General features: G+C 49.7%; 1 protein-coding gene across 1 annotated transcript in view; it reads right to left on the bottom strand.

Annotated features, from left to right (window-relative positions):
• LOC119972461 (EMILIN-2-like) overlaps nucleotides 1-23,073 on the bottom strand; it is a 108,098-nt gene that overhangs the window by 66,125 nt on the left and 18,900 nt on the right. The window contains 3 exon segments of the mRNA XM_038809193.1: nucleotides 4,749-6,140; nucleotides 6,143-6,688; nucleotides 22,574-22,740. Coding sequence (XP_038665121.1) covers nucleotides 4,749-6,140; nucleotides 6,143-6,688; nucleotides 22,574-22,740 — 2,105 coding nt within the window.

Consider the following 23,073-nt stretch of genomic DNA (forward strand, 5'->3'; position numbering starts at 1 on the left):
CTTGTTCCTAATATACGTATAAAATGCCTTGGGGTTCTGCTTAATCCTGTCTGCCAAGCACATTTCAGTCAGCTGATTTTTCTACTGATGAAGCCAGTGAGCTGCATTAGAGCACCCATTAACCACCATGGAGAAAACATTGAGACCTGCAAGTGATTTGGGCTTCTTGACCATCATATTATTAGAGGCATGCGGGCTCTATCAGATTATCCGTGAATTGAATCTTTACGAATAATATAAAAATCTAACATCCCTCTTTTAAAAAATATGTAATACCTCAATATTACTAATAATTAATTTTGTTTTTTCAAGTCAACCAAACAACTTAAGGGGCGCGATTCACCAGAAAGATTTCTAAGTGTGGTAGCAAGCAGGATCTGCCGCAAACTACCCGGCGCTCACCCAGCGAGGCCGGCAATGCTATTCAACATTAATTGGTCCACTTAACAAGGTCCCAAAGGCTTCTCACCACAATGGAAGGCTCGCCAGCCATTTTGCTGGCACCGCGCTTGCCAGCGCCCCACTAACAAGGCTGAGCAGCATTTAAGCAGCACTTGCTCAGCCAACCTGAGTCAGCTCACAACAATGGCATCCAGGAGAATAGCCCCAAGATTCAGCTATGCTGGCCTGGGGAGGCTCCTACACAGTGGAGGCCAGGACAGATGGAAAAGGGGAAAGAGTTGGGGTTAAAAGATTTGGAGGGGCAGGAGGGTTTAGGGTGGGTCCTGGGCTGAATCCATGGATACCAATTGTGGTAAAGCCCATGAGGGAACAGGCAATTCTGGTTTTGGTGATGTACAATGAGGCAAAAATGTTCAGGGAACTTAAGGTGAAAGAACATTTAGGGAGCAGTGACCACAATATGATAGAATTCACCCTGCAGTTTGAGAGGGAGAAGCTGGAATCAGATGTGACTGCATTACAATTGAGTTTTCTCGATATATAAAATGTAAGGGGGAGGCAAGAATATACATTGGACCACTAGAAAATGACGCTGGAGAAGTAATAATGGGGAACAAAGAAATGGCTGAGATACTGAATAGGTACTTTGCATCAGTCTTCACGGTGGAAAACGCCGGTGGCATAGCAGAACTTCAAGAGAGTCAGAAGGCAGAGGTGAGTGAAGTGGTCATCACTAAGGAGAAAGTGCTGGGGAAGCTGGATAAATCACCCCGATCGAATGGTCTACACCCCAGGGTTCTGAAGAAGACAGCTGAGGACATTTTGGATGCATTGGTGGTGATTTATCAGGAATCACTGGAGTCAGGGAGGGTCCCTGAGGACTGGAAAATGGCTAATGTAACACCTCTGTTTAAGAAGAGAGGGAGGCAGATGAGGGGAAATTATAAGTCGGTTACTCTGACTTCAGTCGTTAAGATTTTAGATTTTATTATGAAGGATGAGATCGCAGAGCACTTTGAAGTGCATGGTAAAATAGGTCAGAGTCAGCATGACTTCTTCATGGGGAGGTCATGCCTGACAAAACTTTTTGAGGAGAGCGCAACGGTGGTGAAAGTGGTGAGCACTGCTGCCTCCCGGCATCAAGGTCCCAGGTTCGATCCCGGCTCTAGGTCACTGCCTGTGCGGAGTTTGCACATTCTCCCCGTGTTTGCGTGGGTTTCGCCCCCACAGCCCAAAGATGTGTCGGTTCGGTGAACTGGCCACGCCAAACTGCCCCTCAATTGGAAGAGATGAATTGGGCACTCTTAATTTAGTTTAAAAAAAGAATACTTTGAGGAGTTAACAAGGAAGTTAGACAAAGGAGAGCCAGTTGACGTGATCTAGTTGAATTTCCAGAAGGCCTTTGACAAGGTGCCACACAGGAGGCTGCTAAATAGCCCATGGTGTTCGGGGCAAGGTACTGCCATAAATCGAGGATTGGCTGACTGGCAGAAGGCAGAGAGTGGGGATAAGGGGGTCTTTTTTCCACAACTATTCATATGTACTTTAATGATCTGGAAGAAGGAAATGAGGGCATTGTGTTAGGTTTGTAGATGATATAAAGATATATTGAGGGACAGGTATTTTCTAAAAGGGAAAAGGCTTCAGAACTTTTAAGCACAAAGGGACTTATGAGTCCTCGTTCAGGATTCTCTTAAGGTTAACATGCAGGTTCAGTTGGCAGTTAGGAAGGCAAATGCATGGGCGGGTCGGTGGTGCAGTGGTTAGTACTGCTGCCTACGGCACTGAGGACCCGGGATCAATCCCGGTCTCGGGTCACTGTCTTTGTGGAGTTTGCACATTTTCCCTGTTACTGTGCGGGTTTCACCCCAACAGTTAAATTGCCCCTGAATTGGAAAAAAAATAATTGGATACTCTAAGTATATATTTTTTTTAAAGGAAGGCAAACGCAATGTTAGCATTCATTTCGAGAGGGCTCGTTTACAAGAGCAAGGATGTACTGTAAAAGCTGTATAATGCTCTGGTCAGACTCCATTTGTCAGCAGTTTTGAGCCCTGTATATCAGGAAAGATGTACTGGCCTTGGAGGGGGTGGGTCCAGAGGAGGTTCACAAGAAGGTTCCCAGGAATGTCATATGAAGAGCATTTGAGGACTCTGGGTTTGTGCTCAATGGAGTTTAGCAGGATGAGGGGGAATCTCATTGAAACGTACAGAATACGGAGGCCCAGATAGAGTGAATGTAGAGAAGATGTTTCCACTGGTAGGAGAAACTAGAACCCGAGAGCACAGCTTCAGACTGAAGCGGCAATCCTTTAAAATGGAATTGAGGAGGAATTTCTTTAGCCAGAGGATGATAAATCTGCGGAACACATTGCCGTAGAAGGCTGTGGAGGCTGGCAGGATTCTCCATTGTGTGGCAGCGTACCCACGGCCAGGGATTTCCCGACGGCGTGGGGCTGTCCACAATGGGAAACCCCATTGACTGGCTGGTGGGATGGAGAATGCCACTGCCGGCAGGGGGCCCGCACCAGAAAAATGGTAGAATCCCGTCCAGGATAAATAATTTCAATTTGATGCTTTGGAGATTCTGGAACCAAAGCGAATCAGCAAGAATGGGCAAATTAGCCTTGGTGGTGGATAGAATACAGGAGGCAGAGGTTTGGACAAATTGGAGGGTGAGCAGCATTGATTCTTGGCAGACTAACAAGGAAAGTCTTGGTGTGGTCATTTTGTGTTCAACAGGGCAAGGCTGAGGGTTTTAGCAGTAGACAGATTGAGGTTGGGGTAGATTGAGCTGTTACAGGGGCACAAGTAAGTAACCTTTCCAGTGGAATGGTTAGGGCGGCACAGTAGCACAGTGGATACCATTGTGGCTTCACTGTGCCAGGATCCCAGGTTCAATTCCCTGCTGGGTCACTGTCTGCGCAGAGTACAGTAAGAAGTCTTACAACACCAGGTTAAGGTCTAACAGGTTTGTTACAAACACTAGCTTTCGGAGCACTGCTCCTTCCTCAGGTGAATCCCGTAGCAGTGCTCCGAAAGCTAATATTTGTAACAAACCTGTTGGACTTTAACCTGGTGTTGTAAGACTTCTTATTGTGCTCACTCCAGTCCAACGCCGGCATCTCCACATCATGTGCAGAGTATGCACGTTCTCCCCGTGACTGCGTGGGTTTCCTCCGGGTGCTCCGGTTTCCTCCCACCGTCCAAAGACATGCAGGTTATCCAAAACGTTTAGAAGGGATTATTCGGTTATGTGGATAGGGTGGAATAGAGGGCTTAAGCGGGTCAGTGCAGACTCGATGGGCCAAATGGCCTCCTTCTGCACTGTATGTTCTATGTCATCTATGAATGGATAGGGGGGTCAGTCAGAAATGCAACCTGAAAGACAGCAGGCCATCTGAATCCGTCTTTGTCAGTGGGAGGGAAGGAGTTAGAGTCATTTGTGAGGCAATTGAATTTGTAGCAGAGACTAAAATTGATGGCTTTGATCTTTTCAGTGGTTAGCTGGTGGAAGTTAAAAACTGGATGTCAGACAAGCAGTCTATTGTGGTTGTTGGAAGCCAATCATCTAGCACCAAGATTTCCTCAGGACAGCGTCCTATGCGCAAACATCTTTCGCTGCTTCAATAATAACCTTGCCTCAAGCACAAGATCAGAAGTAGGGGTAGTCAGACATTAAAACTCAATAGCCCCAATTTTAACTTTGGTGGCAACCAGACGTGCAGGAGATGAGGGTCTTAAACTTCCCTGCTATTGACAACACGTCCGGACAATTATATCACCAAGGCCTCAGCTGAATCCGCCCTGTCATATTCCTGTCCAAAACCAGCGGTCTGGACATATTCCTGGAGGTTTCCTGACTTGATTCTTTGTTTTTTTAACTACTCTGCACAATCAAACAGCCTTTCATGCATCACCCAATATGAAGGCCAGTTAAGCCAAAGCCTCCGATCAGAAACATCGGCAGGAATTCTCCCCCCCCCCCCCCCCCCCCCCGCCTCACACCCGCAGCATGTGTTTTCCAGTCCCATTGACGTCTATGGTATTTTGCATGGTTCTCCTGCCCTGCCACAGGGGAACCCACCATGGGAGGTCGCCTTTAGCAGGACCGGAAGAACGCGCCAGCGGGAAGGGTTGTAAAATCCCACCCATTGACTTCCCTAGTCTTACTGCTGTCAGCTTTTGACTATTGGTCGATGGTTTGTTAACCAGCATTTTTGTTTTAAAACCAGGCTCTCTTAACTGACTTGACCTTAACATTAGCGGCAGCTACCTGGTAGGAGTGTGAAATTTTCTACAAAGTTAGTAAGAAACAAAATATAATAAATGTCAATGAATCCTACCTGGAATAGGCTGAGGTGGAACTAAATCTTCTGTTCTGTGGATAATTTTAGGAACTTGGCTTGAACATCGGTGACCGGCTCTTCTCAGCGTGACCATTTCTTTGGAATGCGATTTCACGGTTCCATTTATCTGATGGACGCAGTTCCAAAGACTGCTGACATGTTTGTTCAGGCCATCTTTAATTCTCTGCAGACTGCCTGAAATATTGTCCAGTTTACTGCAAACGTTCTCAATGTGGGCCACCCTCCTGTCAACATGGGAGACTTCCCTCTGGATCCCCTGGGTGCTGTGTTTACACTTATTAATGTCTTTAGTAAACTGACTTGCTAACTGCTCCAATTGTTCCTTCATCTCAATCAGGTGACTGTTATTAGTTTTCTGGAATTGGGATTCTAGGTTTGTGTCTGCTTCTTGGAGTTTGTAAATCTTATCCAGCAATTCCAGCTGTTGCCTTTTTAAAGCTGACTCAACTGATAAGAGGGTTTCAATATTCCTTCTTAGACCTTCCCACTGTGTTTGTACAGAGTGTCCAATATTGTTCATGGTGGCTTTTAATGAGATGATTTCTCCTTGTATCATCTCTAAATCTTCATTTTCCTCCATCTTCCTGAGTCCTTCATGAACTGTAGCATTCAGAGAATTAAAGCGAACTAAGTTTTGTTCTGTTTTTAACAATAAACCCTTGTTGTCATTTTTGCAGGTTTCTAAATCAATTTTGATATGCTGAATCTCCTTTGTACCAGAAGCACAACCAGTCAGGCATAGGTTTTCTAACTTCAGCAACCTGTTCTCAAAATGTTCCATCCCATTATGGATTTGATCATTATTGGAATTCAAATCACTTTGTTGTAATGATTCCAGTTCACTGACTATTGCCCCAGTAGAAGTTCTGTTACTAATTTGTGTAAAATCATTGTCATGTTTATCTTCTAACAATTGTAGCCTCCTTTTCAGGAGTTGCTTGACACCATCAACCTCAGTTTCAATGAGTCCTCTGAGGCTATACTCAATATAAAAACAATGTTCTTCAGCATTTTTCTCTGTTACATTTATTCTGGATTCAATTTCTTCTAACCTCTCACTAAAAATATCTTCCAAGTTAAGGGTAGTGAAACGCTTCAGTTCATTATCTAATCTGGCATTCAATAGCCTGTTGGCATCGGCAATTCTGTAAACCCTTCGATCCATGTTGTGCAGTTGCTGTCTTAAAGTACCTATGGGAGCACAGCAGTTGAAACGGTCAGGTGATTCTTGTAGAAGATTTCTGAGGTCATTGATCTCCTCTTTCAGTTCAGCCTCTTTTTCATGAAGTAATTCTTCTACATGTTCATAGTGAGATTCATTTTGTTCACACTGTTCTTTGAGGGACATTAACTTATACTCACAAGAATTTTCAGGTCCGCAAATTTCATGTCAATGCCGAACATTAACTCCTCTCTGAGGGTTTCAAATTTACTATCAATGTAAGACTGATACACATCTCCATCGGAAAATGGAGAATAAGTAGAAATAGGTCCTTCAACTGCTTCCATTAGCTTCTTCAACTGTCCATTATGTCCAGTAACCATTCCATGCAGTTCATCTAGCATATCACTCTTGGTCTTCAATGTGTCTTTAACTTCTGTGAGTTCAGACAGCATTTCACTCATTCCCGATTGATACAATATGTCTCCATTCTCTCGGATGACTGGAACATGGGGTGTCTCAAAGCCAAGAGCACTGCCAGGCAGTCGAAGGTTTGTTAGTAATGTTGCAAACAGTTTGCTGGTATCTTCCTGGACACTGTGCCTCAGGCTGTCACCCATTCCTGTTACTGAGGCCTGCATTTTTTCCAGAACCTGGTTAAGGCGTTGTACCTCGTATTCCAACTGTTGAATTTTCTGTCCTTGGGCATCAGTAGATGGTAGATTTTGAACTTGACTATCTGTAGATTTGGGTACTAATGAAAACATGCAATAGTTAATACTACATCATTCACAGCAAATGTGTATTTTTAACTGCACAGTGAACATTTATTGTCAAACAAAATAGCTGATTTTTAAATATCTAAAAATCAACCACGTATGTAACACAATACCGAATAATATCATCTTGAGTCTACCAATAGAGGATAATTGTTACAACGAGAACAGAGGACACTGGAAAAATTCAGCAGGTTTGCCAGCCTCTCTCAGGAGAGAAATGCCTGGGGCAGCACGGTGGCACAGGGTTAGCATTACTGTCTCACGGTACCGAGGTCCCAGGTTCGATCGTGGCTCTGGGTCACTGTCCGTGTGGAGTGTGCACATTCTCCCCGTGTCTGCGTGGGTCTCGCCCCCCACAATCCAAAAGATGTGCAGGTTAGGTGGATTGGCCTCGCTAAATTAGGGCAGCACGGTAGCACAAGTGGATAGCACTGTGGTTTCACAGCACCAGGGTCCCAGGTTCAATTCTCCGCTGGGTCACTGTCTGTGGGGAGTCTGCACGTTCTCCCCGTGTCTGCGTGGGTTTCCTCCGGGTGCTCCGGTTTCCTCCCACAGTCCAAAGACGAGCAGGTTAGGTGGATTGGCCATTAAAAATTGCCCGTAGTGACCAAAAGGTTAGGAGGGGTTATTGGGTTACGGGGGTAGGGTGGAAGTGAGGGCTTAAGTGGGTCGGTGCAGACTCGATGGGCCGAATGGCCTCCTTCTGCACTGTATGTTCTATGTTCTAAATTGCAACTTAATTGTAAAAAATGAACTCTAAATTATATATTTTTAAATTTAAAAAAAGGAGAGAAACGCCTAGTTTCAAATTTATTATCAATGTAAGACTGATACAAGTCCCCAGTGGAAAATGGAGAAGTAGCAACAAGTCTTTGAACTGCTTCATTTATCTGCTCAGTTGTTGTCTGGGACCCTTTACTTCTATTTCTGTGGTGCTCCGATAGTCTTTCATGGTTATGCTAATTTATTGAGACATATTAGCAAAAACAGATGTATTTTAATTGTTTGACTCCCTACAATTCCCATATGCCTTCCCTTGTTAATGTTCAGTTGGCTTCTCTTGTCCTTCTTTCAGCAACCTCTTTCAGCAATCAAGCCTTTGTTGGTCAATAAGTATTGATATAAATTAAGGAATATTGTTAAGAATTAAATTCCAACTGAATTAGACTAATGTATGAAAAGATCCCGACAAGAAATATGAATTTTCAATAGCCTGTTGACAGACTGATTCCTCGTGTGGCCTGTAAAAAACACCACTTTGTATCATAAGGCAAAATTCTCCCATGATACACAGGTGGGTTCACTGGTGGGCAGGATGGGCAGGGTGGGTAGGGCAGGGAAGGGGGAGAATTTGGCAGGAGGTCCAAGGTCCAAGGATCGTTTTACATTGGTGGAATTCAGATCACTTTGTTGTAATGATTCCAGTTCACTAACTTTTGCCCCAGTTGCACAGGATCTTCTGCTGCCATGATTGGTTCAGGAAGACTGTTGGCGCCTGCCATGATGGATTGTAAAGCCTGCTGGCGCCCACCATGATAGATCGAGAAATCCGCTGGTGGACAGTAGTGGGTGGATGGGATCATTTATCAGGTGGATCTTCCAGCTTCAGTGTCATTGACAAGGTCCATCTTCCAGCCTCAGAGTGCTTGTGGAGATTTATCCTTTTTCTTCAGATGGTCCATCTTCTTTGTTCAGTGGTGGGTGAGTGATGTTGGGAGCCTTTTAAATATGCCACCCAGATATGATGGCAGGACGCATGCAAACAATCGCACCCCACCATGGAATACAGTGCTAAATCCCCAGATGCGCAATTAATGAGGTCTGGCTGGGAAGTATGACATAGTTTCCCATCAGCCTCCTCAGTGGGAATCACACCCTGTCGCCATCACTATCTCCACCACAGGACATAGTCCCAGATAGGAGAATTCCGCCCAGAGAATTTTAGAATAATTACAGAACATTCAACCCAACGTGTCAACATTGGCTCTTTGAGAGAACAACTCAACCCCATTTTCCCTACTCCAACTCTTTTTCCCATAGCTCTACAATTATCTGTTCAGGGGCTTATCCATTTCCCTTTTGACACCTCTGATTATGCCTGCCTCCGCTATGGTTAATATATCCAGATCTTTGCCACTTGCTGCATTAAAAACCTTTTTATCATTAATCCAATTTGAGCTGGCTTTTCATGTCCCTCAATTTCACTGATCATTTGGATTGTTAGAATATATTAAAAGATTTATTAATATTAGTGGACTCTCTGGCTTTGTCCAGGGAAAGTTAGAGCTATTGGGTATGCTCTAGCATAGATTTTGGGATCAACAACTTGTGGAGCATCAGAATACCAGCTTGTGTTCAAAGTGTGCAGCTGCAGTTGTGACTGTATAGCAGAACAATGATGTCCAAATAAGACAAGTGCCACATTTAACAGATTTTGTGCAGTGAATAGTGATAATGTTATTTGTCTTTGTAACTTGCTATTTCTGTCTCTAGGTCCTATGCCACTCAATCACTAGCTATGCATTCATTAACCCAAGCAGGGTCAATGCGAGTAATTTTTGATAGGGTAATTTAGTATGCATTTAGTCTGTACATTATCTGTACAGGACTGCACACTGGAACCTCACATATTCATTCATGATTAATGTGCCTCCAAGTATGACCTACTCATTTTGCAGTAGGCAAAACCTCTGAGACACTGGAGTAGGTCACTCAGGAAAGAGCACAGCAAAAAGATTATTTTAGACCATTTACCACAGTTATGCACAAATAGTCTAAAAATGTGTACTGGGCCATTATATCAATCTTCCAAGGTATCTTTTTTGTCTAAATATTACCACCCTTTTAGCCATGGGTGCTGCATCCTGCTTCTAAACCACAACCATCACTGCTTCCCTGTAATACTTGGTAGATCCAAGGGAAATAATGCTCTACTCAAGCAGTAACTCTGCATTACACAATGCTTGTAATTTCAAGCAATTGCATATGCAGACTATGGTAAATAGCTGTTTTTGAAATGAAAGTATTGCTCTTCCCTTTCTATTTGATGTGTGAAATTGGCTTGGATTTATCTGAAGAGATGCAATGTCTTCAAAGCAACTCTGAGAAGGGCAGGGCCTCGGCAGGCTTTGATTTGACACTTCCTTTTTAACCATGTGGGATTTAATTTAGTCCAGTGGTTCTCAAACTGGGGTCCGCGGATCTCTGGGACAAGTAAAGACTTTCCGGGAGTCCGTGAAATAATGTAAACAGGACCTTTTGTTTGTTGGTTGTCCTAGTTACAAATGATGCCGCAATAGCAGAAACTAGGCAGCGTTTAACAATATTCTCATGCAGATAGGGTGGCGGAAAGCAGTGGCGGGGGAAAACCTCCGAAATACAGCTGTGGAGTGAGTAAATGAGGAGAGTTGGGGGGTGGGGGGGGGGGGGGGGGGGTTTTAAATGTGAAACACGACCGGTGTTCCCAAAAGGGAGGAGCGGCCTATGGTCCTCGGGTATATGCCAATTTTTATTCTCAAACAATTGATTTGGTGTAGACAAGAATGTCACAGGGAAGAAAATCAGTTCATAGGTTAGAAATTTGGCTCGGGGACTTCCGGTTGCGGCTATGACCAGCTAAGTCGCACGTTTGGCTGCTCCTGCTACAAAGGTGTTTTCGGGCCGATTGGAGGGCCCCAACGGCGCTGTAAGGACAAATCCCGGTGGGGGAAGGCTCCCTGAAGAGAACCAGACCAACTTTATGGTCGGTACCCGGAGTGGGGTGGTAAAGAAAGCAACAGCAGCTCCCAAAAAAAAGCGGGGGAAGAAGACCAAAATGGCGGCCGGTGGCGCACCCGAGGAATGGAGGAAATGGGCTGAGGAGCAGCAGGCCGCTCTCCTGCGCTTCTTTACGGAGCTGAAAATGGAGCTCTTGGAGTCAATGAATGCGACAACCACCAGGCTGATGGGAGCCCAGGCGACCCAAGAGGCGTCGATTCGGGAGCTGCAACAGGAGATGACTGTGAGGGAGGAGGAGGCCACGGTCCTCGTGGGAAAGGTAGAGGTGCACGAGGCACTCCACCTGAAATGGCAGAGCCGTTTTGAGGAGCTGGATACCCGAATGAGGCGGAAGAACCTGAGGATCTTGGGCCTGGCAGAAGGCCTGGAGGGGTCAGACCTCCCGGGATATGTAGCAGAAATGCTGAGCTCCCTGATGGGGGTAGGGGCCGTCCCTTCGCCCCTGGAGCTGGAAGAGGCCTACAGGGTCATGGCTAGGAGGCCAAGAGCAAATGAGCCCCCGAGGGCGGTGCTGGTGCGGTTCCAGCGACTCAGCGACCGTGAGAGAGTGCTGGAGTGGGCCAAGAGGGAAAGGAGCAGCAAGTGGGAGAATTCGACGGTGAGGGTCTACCAGGACTGGAGTGCGGAGGTGGCAAAGCGGCGGGCCCGGTACAACCGGACGAAGGCGGTGCTACATGCAAAACGGATCAGGTTCGGAATGCTGCAGCCAGCGCGCTTGTGGGTCACCTACAGGAACCAACACCACTATTTTGAGTCCCCAGAGGAGGCGTGGGCCTTTGTACAGGAAGAGAAACTGGACTCGAATTAGACCCAGGGGATACTTGGCGGCCGTAGCCGCTCGGGTACTTTCAGCTGAATTCTTTGTTTGGATTTTGAACTCTTGCTGTGGTTTTTCTTCTGATGTTTTTTCCCCCTTTGCCAACTTCCCTTAGTTATTGTTATTGTGGTTATTCATGGTTATTTATGGTTATTTATGCTGTTGGGTAGAGGGCGACTGTTAAGTACATTGTTATTTGTTATTTATCTGTTATTTATAATGTTAAGTTGGGGAGGTGGGACGGGGGGGAGAGCAGATCGGGGATATGGGCTCCTAGGGGGGGTTCTTTACAGGCATGGACGGGGACGGGGGTGGAACTGAAGATGGCGGGGTGGGGTGTGGCAGGGCGAAAGCGCGGGCTTTCCTCTGTTTTCCCCGCGCGCGGGGCAGAGGGGGGGGGAGGGGAGGAGTGCGGGGCGTGGCTAGCAATGGCGACCTTTCCCGCGCTGGAGCGGGGCCAGGGAGGAGTGGCAAGGGGGGGGAGGCCCCCCCCCCGAGCCGGGGGGAGTCGGAGTGTGGCAGGAGCAGCCGGGTCAGCGTGAACCAGCTGACTTACGGGAGTACGATGGAGGGTACATCGCGGCTAGGAGGGGTCCTAGCCTGGGGGGGGGGGGGGGGGGGGGGGGGGGGGGGGGGGGGGGGTGGGTTAGGGAGGGACACCGGGTTGCTGCTGAAAAGACCAGAAATGGGAAGTGGAGGACTGGAGAGGTGGGGGGGAGGGGGACATCGCCATGGGGAGCGGGTCAGAAGGGGAGGGTCGACCCGGGGCGAGCAGGGAACAGGACATGGCTAATCGGCAGGGGAAGGGGGCGGGTCGTCCCGCGACCCGGCTGATCACTTGGAACGTGAGGGGGTTGAATGGGCCGGTCAAGAGATCAAGGGTATTCTCACACCTGAAGGGACTGAAGGCTGATGTAGCAATGTTACAGGAGACCCATTTAAAGGTAGTGGACCAGGTTCGCCTGAGAAGGGGGTGGGTGGGACAGGTGTTCCACTCTGGATTGGACGCAAAGAACCGGGGGGTGGCGATTCTGGTGGGAAAGAGGGTGTCGTTCGTGGCGGAGGAGGTGGTGGCGGATAAGGAGGGTAGGTATGTGATGGTGAAGGGTAAGCTGCAGGGGGAGAAAGTGGTGATGGTCAACGTATATGCCCCGAACTGGGATGACGCGGGTTTTATGAGGCGCCTATTGGGCCTCATTCCGGGACTGGAGGCAGGGGGCTTGATCATGGGGGGGGACTTTAACACAGTGCTGGACCCCGGGCTAGACAGATCGAGCTCAAGGACCAATAGGAGGCCGGCAGCGGCAGAAGTGCTGAGGGGGTACATGGAGCAGATGGGAGGAGTAGACCCATGGAGGTTTGGTAGGCCGAGGGCGAGGGAGTATTCCTTTTTCTCCCACGTCCATAGAGTGTACTCCAGAATCGATTTCTTCGTGTTGAGCAGGGGGCTGATCCCGAGGGTACGGGAAGCTGAGTACTCGGCCATTGCGATCTCTGATCATGCACCACATTGGGTGGATGTGGAAATGGGGGAGGCGCGGGACCAGCGCCCGCTGTGGCGGCTGGATGTGGGGCTGTTAGCGGATGACGAGGTGTGTAAAAGGGTCCGGAAGAGCATTGAGAGCTATCTGGACTTGAATGACACGGGTGAGGTGCAGGTGGGGATGGTCTGGGAGGCCCTGAAGGCAGTGATCAGGGGAGAGCTGATCTCCATAAGGGCGCACAGAGAAAGAAAGGAGAGGCAGGAGAGGGAGAGGCTGGTGGGGGAGCTATTGGAAGTGGATAGGAGATATGCGGAGGCACCAGAGGAGGGGCTGCTGGGAGAACGGCGCAGCCTGCAGGTCAAGTTCGACCTGCTGACCACCAGGAAGGCAGAGACGCAGTGGAGAAGGGCACAGGGCGCGGTCTATGAGTATGGGGAAAAGGCGAGCAGGATGCTGGCACACCAGCTTCGCAAACGAGATGCGGCTAGGGAGATTGGGGGAGTGAAGGAGAGGGGCGGGAAGGTAGTGCAGAAGGGGCAAGAAGTGAACGGGGTCTTCAGGGATTTTTACAAGGAGTTGTATCGGTCTGAGCCGCCGACGAGGAGAGGGGGAATGGAGGACTTCCTAAACAAATTGAGGTTTCCAAGGGTCCAGGAGGGGCTGGTAGAAGGGCTGGGGGCGCCAATAGGGCTAGAGGAGCTAGTCAAGGGAATAGGTCAGATGCAAGCGGGGAAGGTGCCGGGGCCAGATGGGTTCCCGGTGGAATTCTATAAGAAAAATGTGGACTTGGTGGGACCGGTACTGGTACGAGCCTTTAATGAGGCGCGAGAGGGGGGGGGTTCTGCCCCCGACAATGTCGCAGGCTCTGATCTCCCTGATATTGAAGCGGGATAAAGACCCCGTGCAGTGCGGGTCCTACAGGCCTATCTCGCTTCTGAACGTGGATGCCAAGTTGCTGGCAAAGATCCTGGCAGCTAGAATAGAGGATTGTGTGCCAGGGATAATCCATGAGGACCAGACGGGGTTCGTGAAGGGGCGGCAGCTCAACACGAACGTGCGGAGATTGCTGAATGTAATTATGATGCCGGCAGTGGAGGGGGAGGCTGAGATAGTGGTAGCGCTGGACGCGGAGAAGGCATTCGATAGGGTGGAGTGGGAGTACCTGTGGGAGACGTTGGAACGGTTTGGGTTTGGGGAAGGGTTTATTAAGTGGGTGAAGTTGCTCTACTCGGCCCCGACGGCGAGTGTAGTGACAAACGGGAGGAGGTCGGAGTATTTCGGGCTCCACCGAGGGACCAGGCAGGGATGTCCCCTATCCCCCCTACTTTTCGCACTGGCGATTGAACCGTTGGCGATGGCACTGAGGGGTTCAGGGGGGTGGAGAGGACTGACTAGGGGAGGGGAGGAACATCGAGTATCGCTGTATGCGGATGATCTACTGCTGTACGTGGCAGACCCAGAAGGGGGAATGCCGGAGATAATGGAACTATTAGCAGAGTTTGGGGACTTTTCGGGGTACAAACTAAATTTGGGCAAAAGCGAGGTTTTTGTGATACACCCGGGGGACCAGGGAGAGGGTATTGGGAGACTCCCCTTCAAGCGAGCAGGAAAGAGCTTTAGGTACTTAGGGGTGCAGGTGGCAAGGAACTGGGGGACCCTCCACAAGTTGAACTTTTCCAGGCTGGTGGAACAGATGGAGGAGGAATTTAAGAGGTGGGACATGGTACCGTTGTCGCTGGCGGGGAGGGTGCAGTCAATCAAAATGACGGTCCTCCCAAGGTTCTTGTTTTTATTTCAGTGCTTGCCCATCTTCCTCCCTAGGGCCTTCTTCAAAAAGGTGACGAGTAGCATCATGAGCTACGTGTGGGCGCATGGCACCCCAAGGGTGAGGAGGGTCTTTTTGGAGCGGAGTAGGGACAGTGGAGGGCTGGCACTGCCCAATCTCTCGGGGTACTACTGGGCGGCAAATGTGTCAATGGTGCGCAAGTGGATGATGGAAGGGGAGGGGGGCAGCTTGGAAACGAATGGAGAGGGCGTCCTGTGGCAACACAAGCCTGGGGGCCCTAGTAACGGCACCATGGCCGCTCCCCCCCACGAGGTACACCACGAGCCACCCTCAAGATATGGGGGCAGTGGAGGCGACATAGGGGGGAAATGGGAGGTCTGTTGGCGGCGCCAATAAGAGGGAACCATAGATTCATCCCGGGGAACATCGACGGGGGATTTCAGAGCTGGTACAGGGTGGGCATACGGCAGCTGAAGGACCTGTTTATAGAGGGGAGGTTTGCGAGCCTGGGAGGGCTGGAGGAGAAGTTTGAGCTCCCCCCGGGAAACATGTTCAGATATTTACAAGTGAAGGCATTTGCTAGGCGGCAGGTGGAGGGGTTTCCCCTGCTCCCCAGTAAGGGGGCGAGTGATAGGGTGCTCTCGGGGGTCTGGGTCGGAGGGGGGAAGATATCAGACATTTACAAGATAATGCAGGAGGCGGAAGAAGCATCAGGGGAGGAGCTGAAAGCCAAGTGGGAAGGGGAGCTGGGAGAGCAGATAGAAGACGGGACGTGGGCGGATGCACTGGAGAAGGTCAACTCTTCCTCCTCGTGTGCGAGACTGAGCCTCATTCAATTTAAGGTGCTGCATAGAGCTCACATGACGGGGACAAGGATGAGCCGGTTCTTTGGGGGTGAGGACAGGTGTGTCAGATGTCTGGGAAGCCCAGCGAACCATGTGCATATGTTCTGGGCATGTCCGGTGCTGGAAGGGTTCTGGAAGGGGGTGGCAAGGACGGTGTCGAAGGTGGTGGGGTCCAGGGTCAAACCAGGATGGGGGCTTGCGATCTTTGGGGTCGGGGTAGAACCGGGGGTACAGGAGGCTAGGGAGGCCGGAATACTGGCCTTTGCGTCCCTAGTGGCTCGACGAAGGATATTAATTCAATGGAAGGACGCGAGGCCTCCAAGCGTTGAAACTTGGATTAACGATATGGCTAGCTATATTCAGCTAGAAAGGATCAAATTTGCCCTGAGAGGGTCGGTACAGGGATTCTCCAGGCGGTGGCAACCTTTCCTTGACTTTTTAGATCAGAGATAGACGTTCGGGGTCGTGGCAGCAGCAACCCGGGGGGGGGGGGGGGGGGGGGGGGGGGGGAGGGGGGGGGAGGGAGGGGGGGGAGGGAGGGGGGGGGGAGGGGAGGGGGGGCAGCAAGGGTCGTGGGGGGACATGCACAACTGTAACGCGGGCAAGTCTGCTCGCTGCTCATGTCTGAAACTGTAGGCTGCCTTGTTTGTTAAGGTTGCCTGGGGGGGGGGGGGGGGGGGGGGGGGGGGGAGGACTGGTGCGCGCGAGAGGGCGGGCGAGGGAGGGACATTTGCCTAGAGGGATTGTGTTGTAAATAATTTAAAAATTAGTAGGGGTAAATGTTTGTATGGAAAAACTCTTTCAATAAAAATTATTTAAAAAAAAGAAATTTGGCTCGGTTGTGCCTGGGCTTTTTCTGATCCTCTGGGTGTTTTTGTGTCCCATGCACAATTCTGGTGATCACCACACTAGACGGTATCTTGATAAAAGCCAAACAAAAGGCATTCTTTTCCCATGTCAAAAGCATGCATTAGTCCATTAATATATAGAAATAAGGGGCCTGGCACCTACTTCTGCTTCCTCTTTGGGAGGAATCAGGATGGCGGGAGAGGGAGCTGGGGATCTTTATTTTAAATGTTTTTATTGAGGATATTTTTATATTATACAGAACAAAAGTAGTGTCATTGACAAGGTTTTCTGCTACCACCTCTGGCATGCAGTCCTCCAATCTCCTGTCTAGGAACTTGGCCAGTATCTTTGCATCCATATTTTGCAGCGAAATGGGTCTGGAGGAGACACATTCTATTAGGTCTTTGTCTTTCTTGGATATCAGCGAGATTGAGGCTTGTGCTAGGTTAGGCAGCAGGGTGCCCCTCGCCAGAAGTCTGTGAATATCTCCTGCAGGTGCAGGGTCAGTGCCATCGCAAATTGTTTGTAGAAGTTCGCCGGGAATCTGTCTGATCCCGGCGCCTTCCCCGCCTGCATGGGGTTAATACTCTCCATGACTTCTCCCAGATCTAATGGTGCTTCCAACCCCCGTCTTCTATCTACCCGAACAACTGGCATGTGAAGTCCATCAAGGAACTGTTTCATCCCAAAAATCCCCTGCTTGGGGCTCGGAAGTGTACACTCCCCAGTAGAAGGTCTTGAAAACTTTGTAGACCTTTTCCAGCCCTGCTACACATTGGCCAGGACACCGCTGACTATGACGTACCAGCCCCCTGGGTCCATAACCATCCTCGTCACAGTAAACATCGTCCTCTTATTTAACAGTATGGCTACATCTGGCCCTCGTCCCACAGCAGGAATGGTAGGTCTGCCCCACCCAGCCCTTCCTTACCCGCAGTCGGTCCTTCTCCCTCAGATGTGTATCTTGGAGGAAGACCAAACCGGCTTTCATACTTTTCAGGTGGGCGAAGGCTATGGATATTTTCACCAGGCTGTTAAGTCTCCAGATGTTCCAGGTGACTATCCTGATTGGGGGGGGGGTCAACCATACTTACCTGGTCGATGCACCCCTGCACTCTGGGGTTTCCCTTTGTTAGGGGGCCACCAAGATTGCCACGGTCACTGTTCTCACCATAAGGCCGGGCCTCTGCGCTCCTTAGTTTTCCTTTGTCCAGGACTCACCCAACAGTGCCACCAATTGTGTGTACGCCATGTTAGTGAGCCCCTGCACCCTGGGCTTTCCCTTTGTTCGGCAGCCACCAAGATGGCCGTGGTCACCGTTCTCACCTTAAGGCCGGGCCCTTACGTTCTGGGGTTTCTCTTTGTCTGGGGAGCCACCCAACATGGCCGGCAGCTGTATGTATGCCATGTGGGTGAGCCCCTGGATTCCGAGGTTCCTTTTGTTTAGGAACTCTCCAAAATGGTTGCTTGTGGTGCCTTTGTGTTCCAAGTTGCCACGTGTGGCCTGTTGTAGCCAGCCTAATGCCCATACTGTCTACGTTCTCCCATGGTACTTTCTCCACCCACCTACCCCATCCTCCCCCTCCCCTGGAGGTGTCCCTCCCCCCCATATTCCCTTCCCTCTGTTTATTCCCCTTGTCGTCCCCCTGTTGCTGATGCATACCCTTCCCCTCCCCCTTGCCATGCAGTCTCTCCCTTGCATGAGATGCGCCAAGGCCCCTCTTTCCCTTATTCTTCCTGGTGCTAGCTTCCCTGCTAGTGTGGTGGTCCCCTCCCATGGTTGGTTATGTATCCACCTATCGCCCGCTACCTGTTCTCCCTACCTGCCGTTTTCCTCACCCTTTCCTGCGCACTGCTGTCCTTGCTCTTACCTTCCTCTGTTGCACCTCCCGCGTGTGAAGAAGTGCTCCCTGCCTTGGAATGTGATCCAGAGTTTGGACGGGTACAGCACCCAAATTGAATGGCGCTCTTGTGCAGGGCTGCTTTCGCCGTTAAACTCTGCCCGGATCTTGGCCAGGTCAACGCCAATGTGTTGGTAGATCCTAATCCGATGACCCTCCCAGTTACAGTTTTTTGTTTACCTTGCCCAACACAGGATTCTTTCCTGATTTTGATACCGGTGCATTTTGTAGCAGTGATTAGAATGTTGCTTCACAGCACCAGGGTCCTAGGTTCGATTCCTGGCTTGGGTCACTGTGTATGGAGTCTGCACGTTCTCCCCGTATGTGCGTGCGTTTCCTCCGGGTGCTCCTGTTTCCTGGCACAAGTCCCGAAAGGCGAGCTTGTTAGGCGAATTGGACATTGTGAATTCTCTCTCAGTGTACACAAACAGCCGAAATGTGGCGACTAGGGGATTTTCACAGTAAATTCATTGCAGTGTTAATGTAAGCCTACTTGTGACAATAATAAATATTATTATTTTTATTATTTTAGCGATAATCGCCCTCGGTTTTTCTCCAGCTTTGGGGTTTGGACGAAGCAACCGGTGGGCTCTATTTCTGGTGGGTTGGCGAAGCTGTCTCTTCCCACCTGATTGCCCTGCATTTGGGCCACATAGTCTGTGGGGTTCCTTCCTTCGATCTCCTCAGACAGGCCCACAATCCGTAGGTTTTGGCGTCTCGACTGGTTTTCCTGATCCACAATCTTTCATCTATGACCCCACTGCGTCACGACCAACCATGATATTTCCTTTTCCAGGGCGGAGATCCGATTGCTCTGGTCTATTGAGGCCTTTTCCAACGCCTTTATGGTGCTTTCTTGGGCTTCCAATTGCCTCGCCACCTTGTCCAGGGCTACCTGCATGGTCGCCAGAGCTTCCGCGACGGCCAACCTGGTTGCAGCCTGAATGTTGGTCTTTGTCTCCTCTCTATGTTCTCTCAGGTGTTTGGAGAGAAACATCCTCCAACCACCCCCTGTTGAGGGGGGCTCCTTGTGCCGTGGGTCGGTCCTTCTCGCTATGACGAGGCCCGGGTTTCATTGCCACATGCGTCTGCCAGCTCAGCCATTTGCTTCACCAGTCTTTTTTCCACTTCCTGTTTCTACACGACCTCTGGAGTGGCTGTTGTTCAGGATCTCCTTTCACATTGATGTTGGTTGAGGTGCAGAGATACATTTTTTCCAAGAGCCTATTTTCGGGTTCGTAGGAGGAGAGCCACCTGATGTGTGACTACTCAGCACATCCCGGACACCGGAGGAGGCTGGGGATCTTGATGGAGATGGCCAAGCAGAGGGAGCACCTGATGGAGGTGGGGGAGACCTTGGGAAGTGCAATATCCTGACAGATAGGCGACCACCAGGTTGATTAGCGAATAACAGTTAATTAAAGTAATAACTATACACAGAGTGTGAGGTGAAAGGTTATCATGTTCCAAGACTTCAAACAGACTTGGAAAACCGTGCTCCACCCCTGGGTTCACACACTGTGGCCCCATTGGCCCATCGGGTCACGCAGCATTCCACAAACTTGCCACCTTAAAGGAGTCATGCTAGCACATCTCTCCCCACTTAAAGTTCCGGATTACATTCTTCAATTAACAAAGGAACTATTTCCGAAAATAGACAAGTGTCTCTCCAAACAGTCTCTTATAAGGTAAATCAATCACAGACTTCTCAATCCTTTCAGAACGATACAATTCACTTAAGGGTGCTACAGCAGTAGAGGTAACTTCGGTTTGAACCTCAACGGGTTGACTTTCAATTTGCGAAGCTGCATCCGTGAAGACAGTTTCCTCAGTTCCCTCTGGAACATTACTGGGCTCATCCTGGGCTAGCTTGCTGCGGCATCACTTTCATTTGCAACCTTATCATCGACAAGCCATTACAGGCCAGGTTGTCCCAATGGTTTGGCATGCAGTTCTCTCCTCCTCAGATGGCTCGGGTGTTTTCTTATAACCTTCTCCCCTGAACACCCACCTTGTGCGATACTGGACCTGTTTTTTCCATGACCGTTCAGGGGATCCAATTTGGCCAGCACCAAAATTCCTTACATATGCCAAATCGTCCATCTCAAAGATCTGTCAGCGTTCTTTGGGTCATGGTGATCTTTCTGTTCATCCTCTTTAGCCCCCACCCTCCTAGTCAAATTGGGAAATATGACCGGGATTCTACATTCCGGGGACTAAGTCCCCTCGCCGGCGGGAAAACCGGCGCCAACAACAACGACGTCAACGGGCCCCCAAGGTGAGGAATTCGCACCTGTCTCGGGGGCTAGATAGACTCCAGAGGGGTTGGCGCCGCTCCAGCCGCATGTGCGGAATGGCCATCGAGATCTCGTGCATGTGCGGAACTGCCAGCGTGATTCCGTGTATTCGCAGACCAGCCAGTGTATTCTGCCGCATGCCTGCGGGGTTCTCTTCTACGCGGCGGCCATGGCAGAGCGCTACAGGGGCCGGCGCGGAGGAAGAAGTGCTCCCACAGAACAGACCCGCCTGCAGATCGGTGGGCCCTGATCGCAGGCCAGGCCACCGGCTGGTCGGGATTTGCGCCCCCCCCCCCTTGGGGATTCTCCGATCTGGCGGGGGAGGTTGGAGAATCTTGTCTATAAGATCCAATTGCATTCGAAAGCGTCTGCCCATTAGTAACTCGGTTGGTATAACTCTTGCGGTGACATGAGGTGTAGTCCGATAGGTGTGAAGGAGCCAGTCTGAGTTGCAGAGGGGATGATGACTGTTTCTTCATGATGGCTTTGAATGGCTTGAATGTTTGGATGGCTCTCTTTGCCAGTCTATTTGAAGTATGGTGGGGGGGATAGGGAGCCTTTTGAATATGTTGACTGCTGTTAAAATGTTGGAATTCTTCACAAGTAAATATAGACCCATTATCTGAGAACAGAATCTCGGACAACCCATGGGTGGTAAATAACTGTCGCAATTTCACTACCTTTGCTGATGGGGTCGTGAACTTCATTTCATGTGTGTACAATCATTTGGAGTGAGCACCTATGATGAGCAAGAATATGGAGCCCATAAATGGGCCTGCAAAATCAACATGTAGTTGCACCCAAGGTCGACCTGGACACTCCCATGGGCCGCAGATGGCAAGTTCTACTGCATTTGACATTGGTCACATTATTTGACCAGATTCCCTATGTCAATATCCACCCGAGCCACCACATGTAACTGCATGCTAGCATTTTCATCTTTGTCATCCCAGGATGGGGACAGTGTAGCTCCTGCAATAATCGCTTCCTAGCGGGATTGGGAACAACCACCCTTGCTCCCCATAACAATACGTTGGGCGGAATTCTCTGTTCCAGCGGCTAAGTGCCGGCGCCAAAGGAGAATCCGCAGGTGGTTCACGACAGGATAATGGGTGCAAACCCCTAACCGATTCCGGTACCGATGAGGGACTAGCACCGGTGCTGCGTGAACCACCCGCGATCGCACGGAAATCGGCCGGAGCATCGCCGGGTCCCAGGCCGAGCATGTGCATTGCTGACGGCCTGTACCCGTCGCACCAAAAAGCATGGCTCTGGCCGTGCTGAAACCCTGAACGCCCACCCCGACCCCACAGCCCACCTCCTGGCCACCCCCCACCAGTACCCCCAGCCCTAGCAAAAGCACCCCAGCCAGCGGAACAGATCCCGGGCGAGTGTGCGTTGCTGGACACTGTCCGCAGCCGGCACGCTGGGTTCCGACCGCTGAGACCACACGTGGCCTGATCCATCGGGAACTTGGCCCATCGGGGCGGAGCATCACGGGTGGGCCAGCCGATGACGTGCAAATGGCCTTGCGACTGCACGCGGCCCAATGATGCCAGTTTGCAGGGGGCGGAGCATCGCAAACTGACGTCAAACCGGCGCCTGCCCCGGATTCGGCGTCGGAGTCCACCTTCTGCCCGATCGCCAATCCCGATTTCAGCGTCGGGTTACGGAAAATCCCGCCTGTTGTCTTTACAACTTAATTCATTTTTTCTTATCTGAAAGGATCGCAACTCTTCAGTGCTGATATCATAATGAAAGACCATATTCTTGGCTCGAGATAATATGAGTCTTTTTCGGTTCAAGTCTTGACTTGTTGCATCGACACTGGCAATGTCGCTAGAAAGTGTAACGGGAGATTGATTGTCTTTGGTACTTGAGGAGGCGGTACGCAGTACAGTAGGAGAAGATGGCTCCAAGTGTTTGTGTTTGAAATGTGGGTGCTTGGCCTATGTTGAAATGTGTCGGCCGCTAACAATAAAGCCCAGTGTTGAACCCTTGCTGAAGCTATTGGGGGAATGGTCTCACCCTCCCTAATTAACCCCAGCATGATCGCATTTAGTAATACTCTAAAGTAAGAATCAGGCACAAATCATAATCTTACCAAGATTCCTTTGTCCAGAAGCAGGGGATGACAGTGGAAAGTTCGCAGTCTGTTCTGATCGGCCATTCTTGCAATTTTCACCCTTAAATCCAGGGCAACACCTCCACTCCAACTGAGTCACCACCTTATATGCAACTTTATACGTCGGCCGAAAATGTGTGCGATATCTACTTGGAAAAATGCATAAAGAAAATAGTTAATGAAACAGAAGTACAGATATGCAGAGTCTTAAAAACCTTCGTTAGTTCCCCTTTATCCTAATCTGTGTGTTGAGAAAGCAGAACATTTTCAGGTTTTTCTTCAGAATTGGAGGATCTCATTCCTCATAATATTTTAATGTGTCTCCTTCCCATAGCTCTAAAGGTTTCCATTGCATTATTCATAAGAGGCCTAACCAAATGCAGTTTACAAACTTAGCATAATTTCCTTCCCATAAATGTAATGGCTTGTCTAAAATCCAGAATATATTTGCCTTTGTTGCTGTCATTCCTATCTTTAAT

This window comes from Scyliorhinus canicula, chromosome 10 (genome assembly GCF_902713615.1).
Source record: "Scyliorhinus canicula chromosome 10, sScyCan1.1, whole genome shotgun sequence".
Taxonomy (NCBI): domain Eukaryota; kingdom Metazoa; phylum Chordata; class Chondrichthyes; order Carcharhiniformes; family Scyliorhinidae; genus Scyliorhinus; species Scyliorhinus canicula.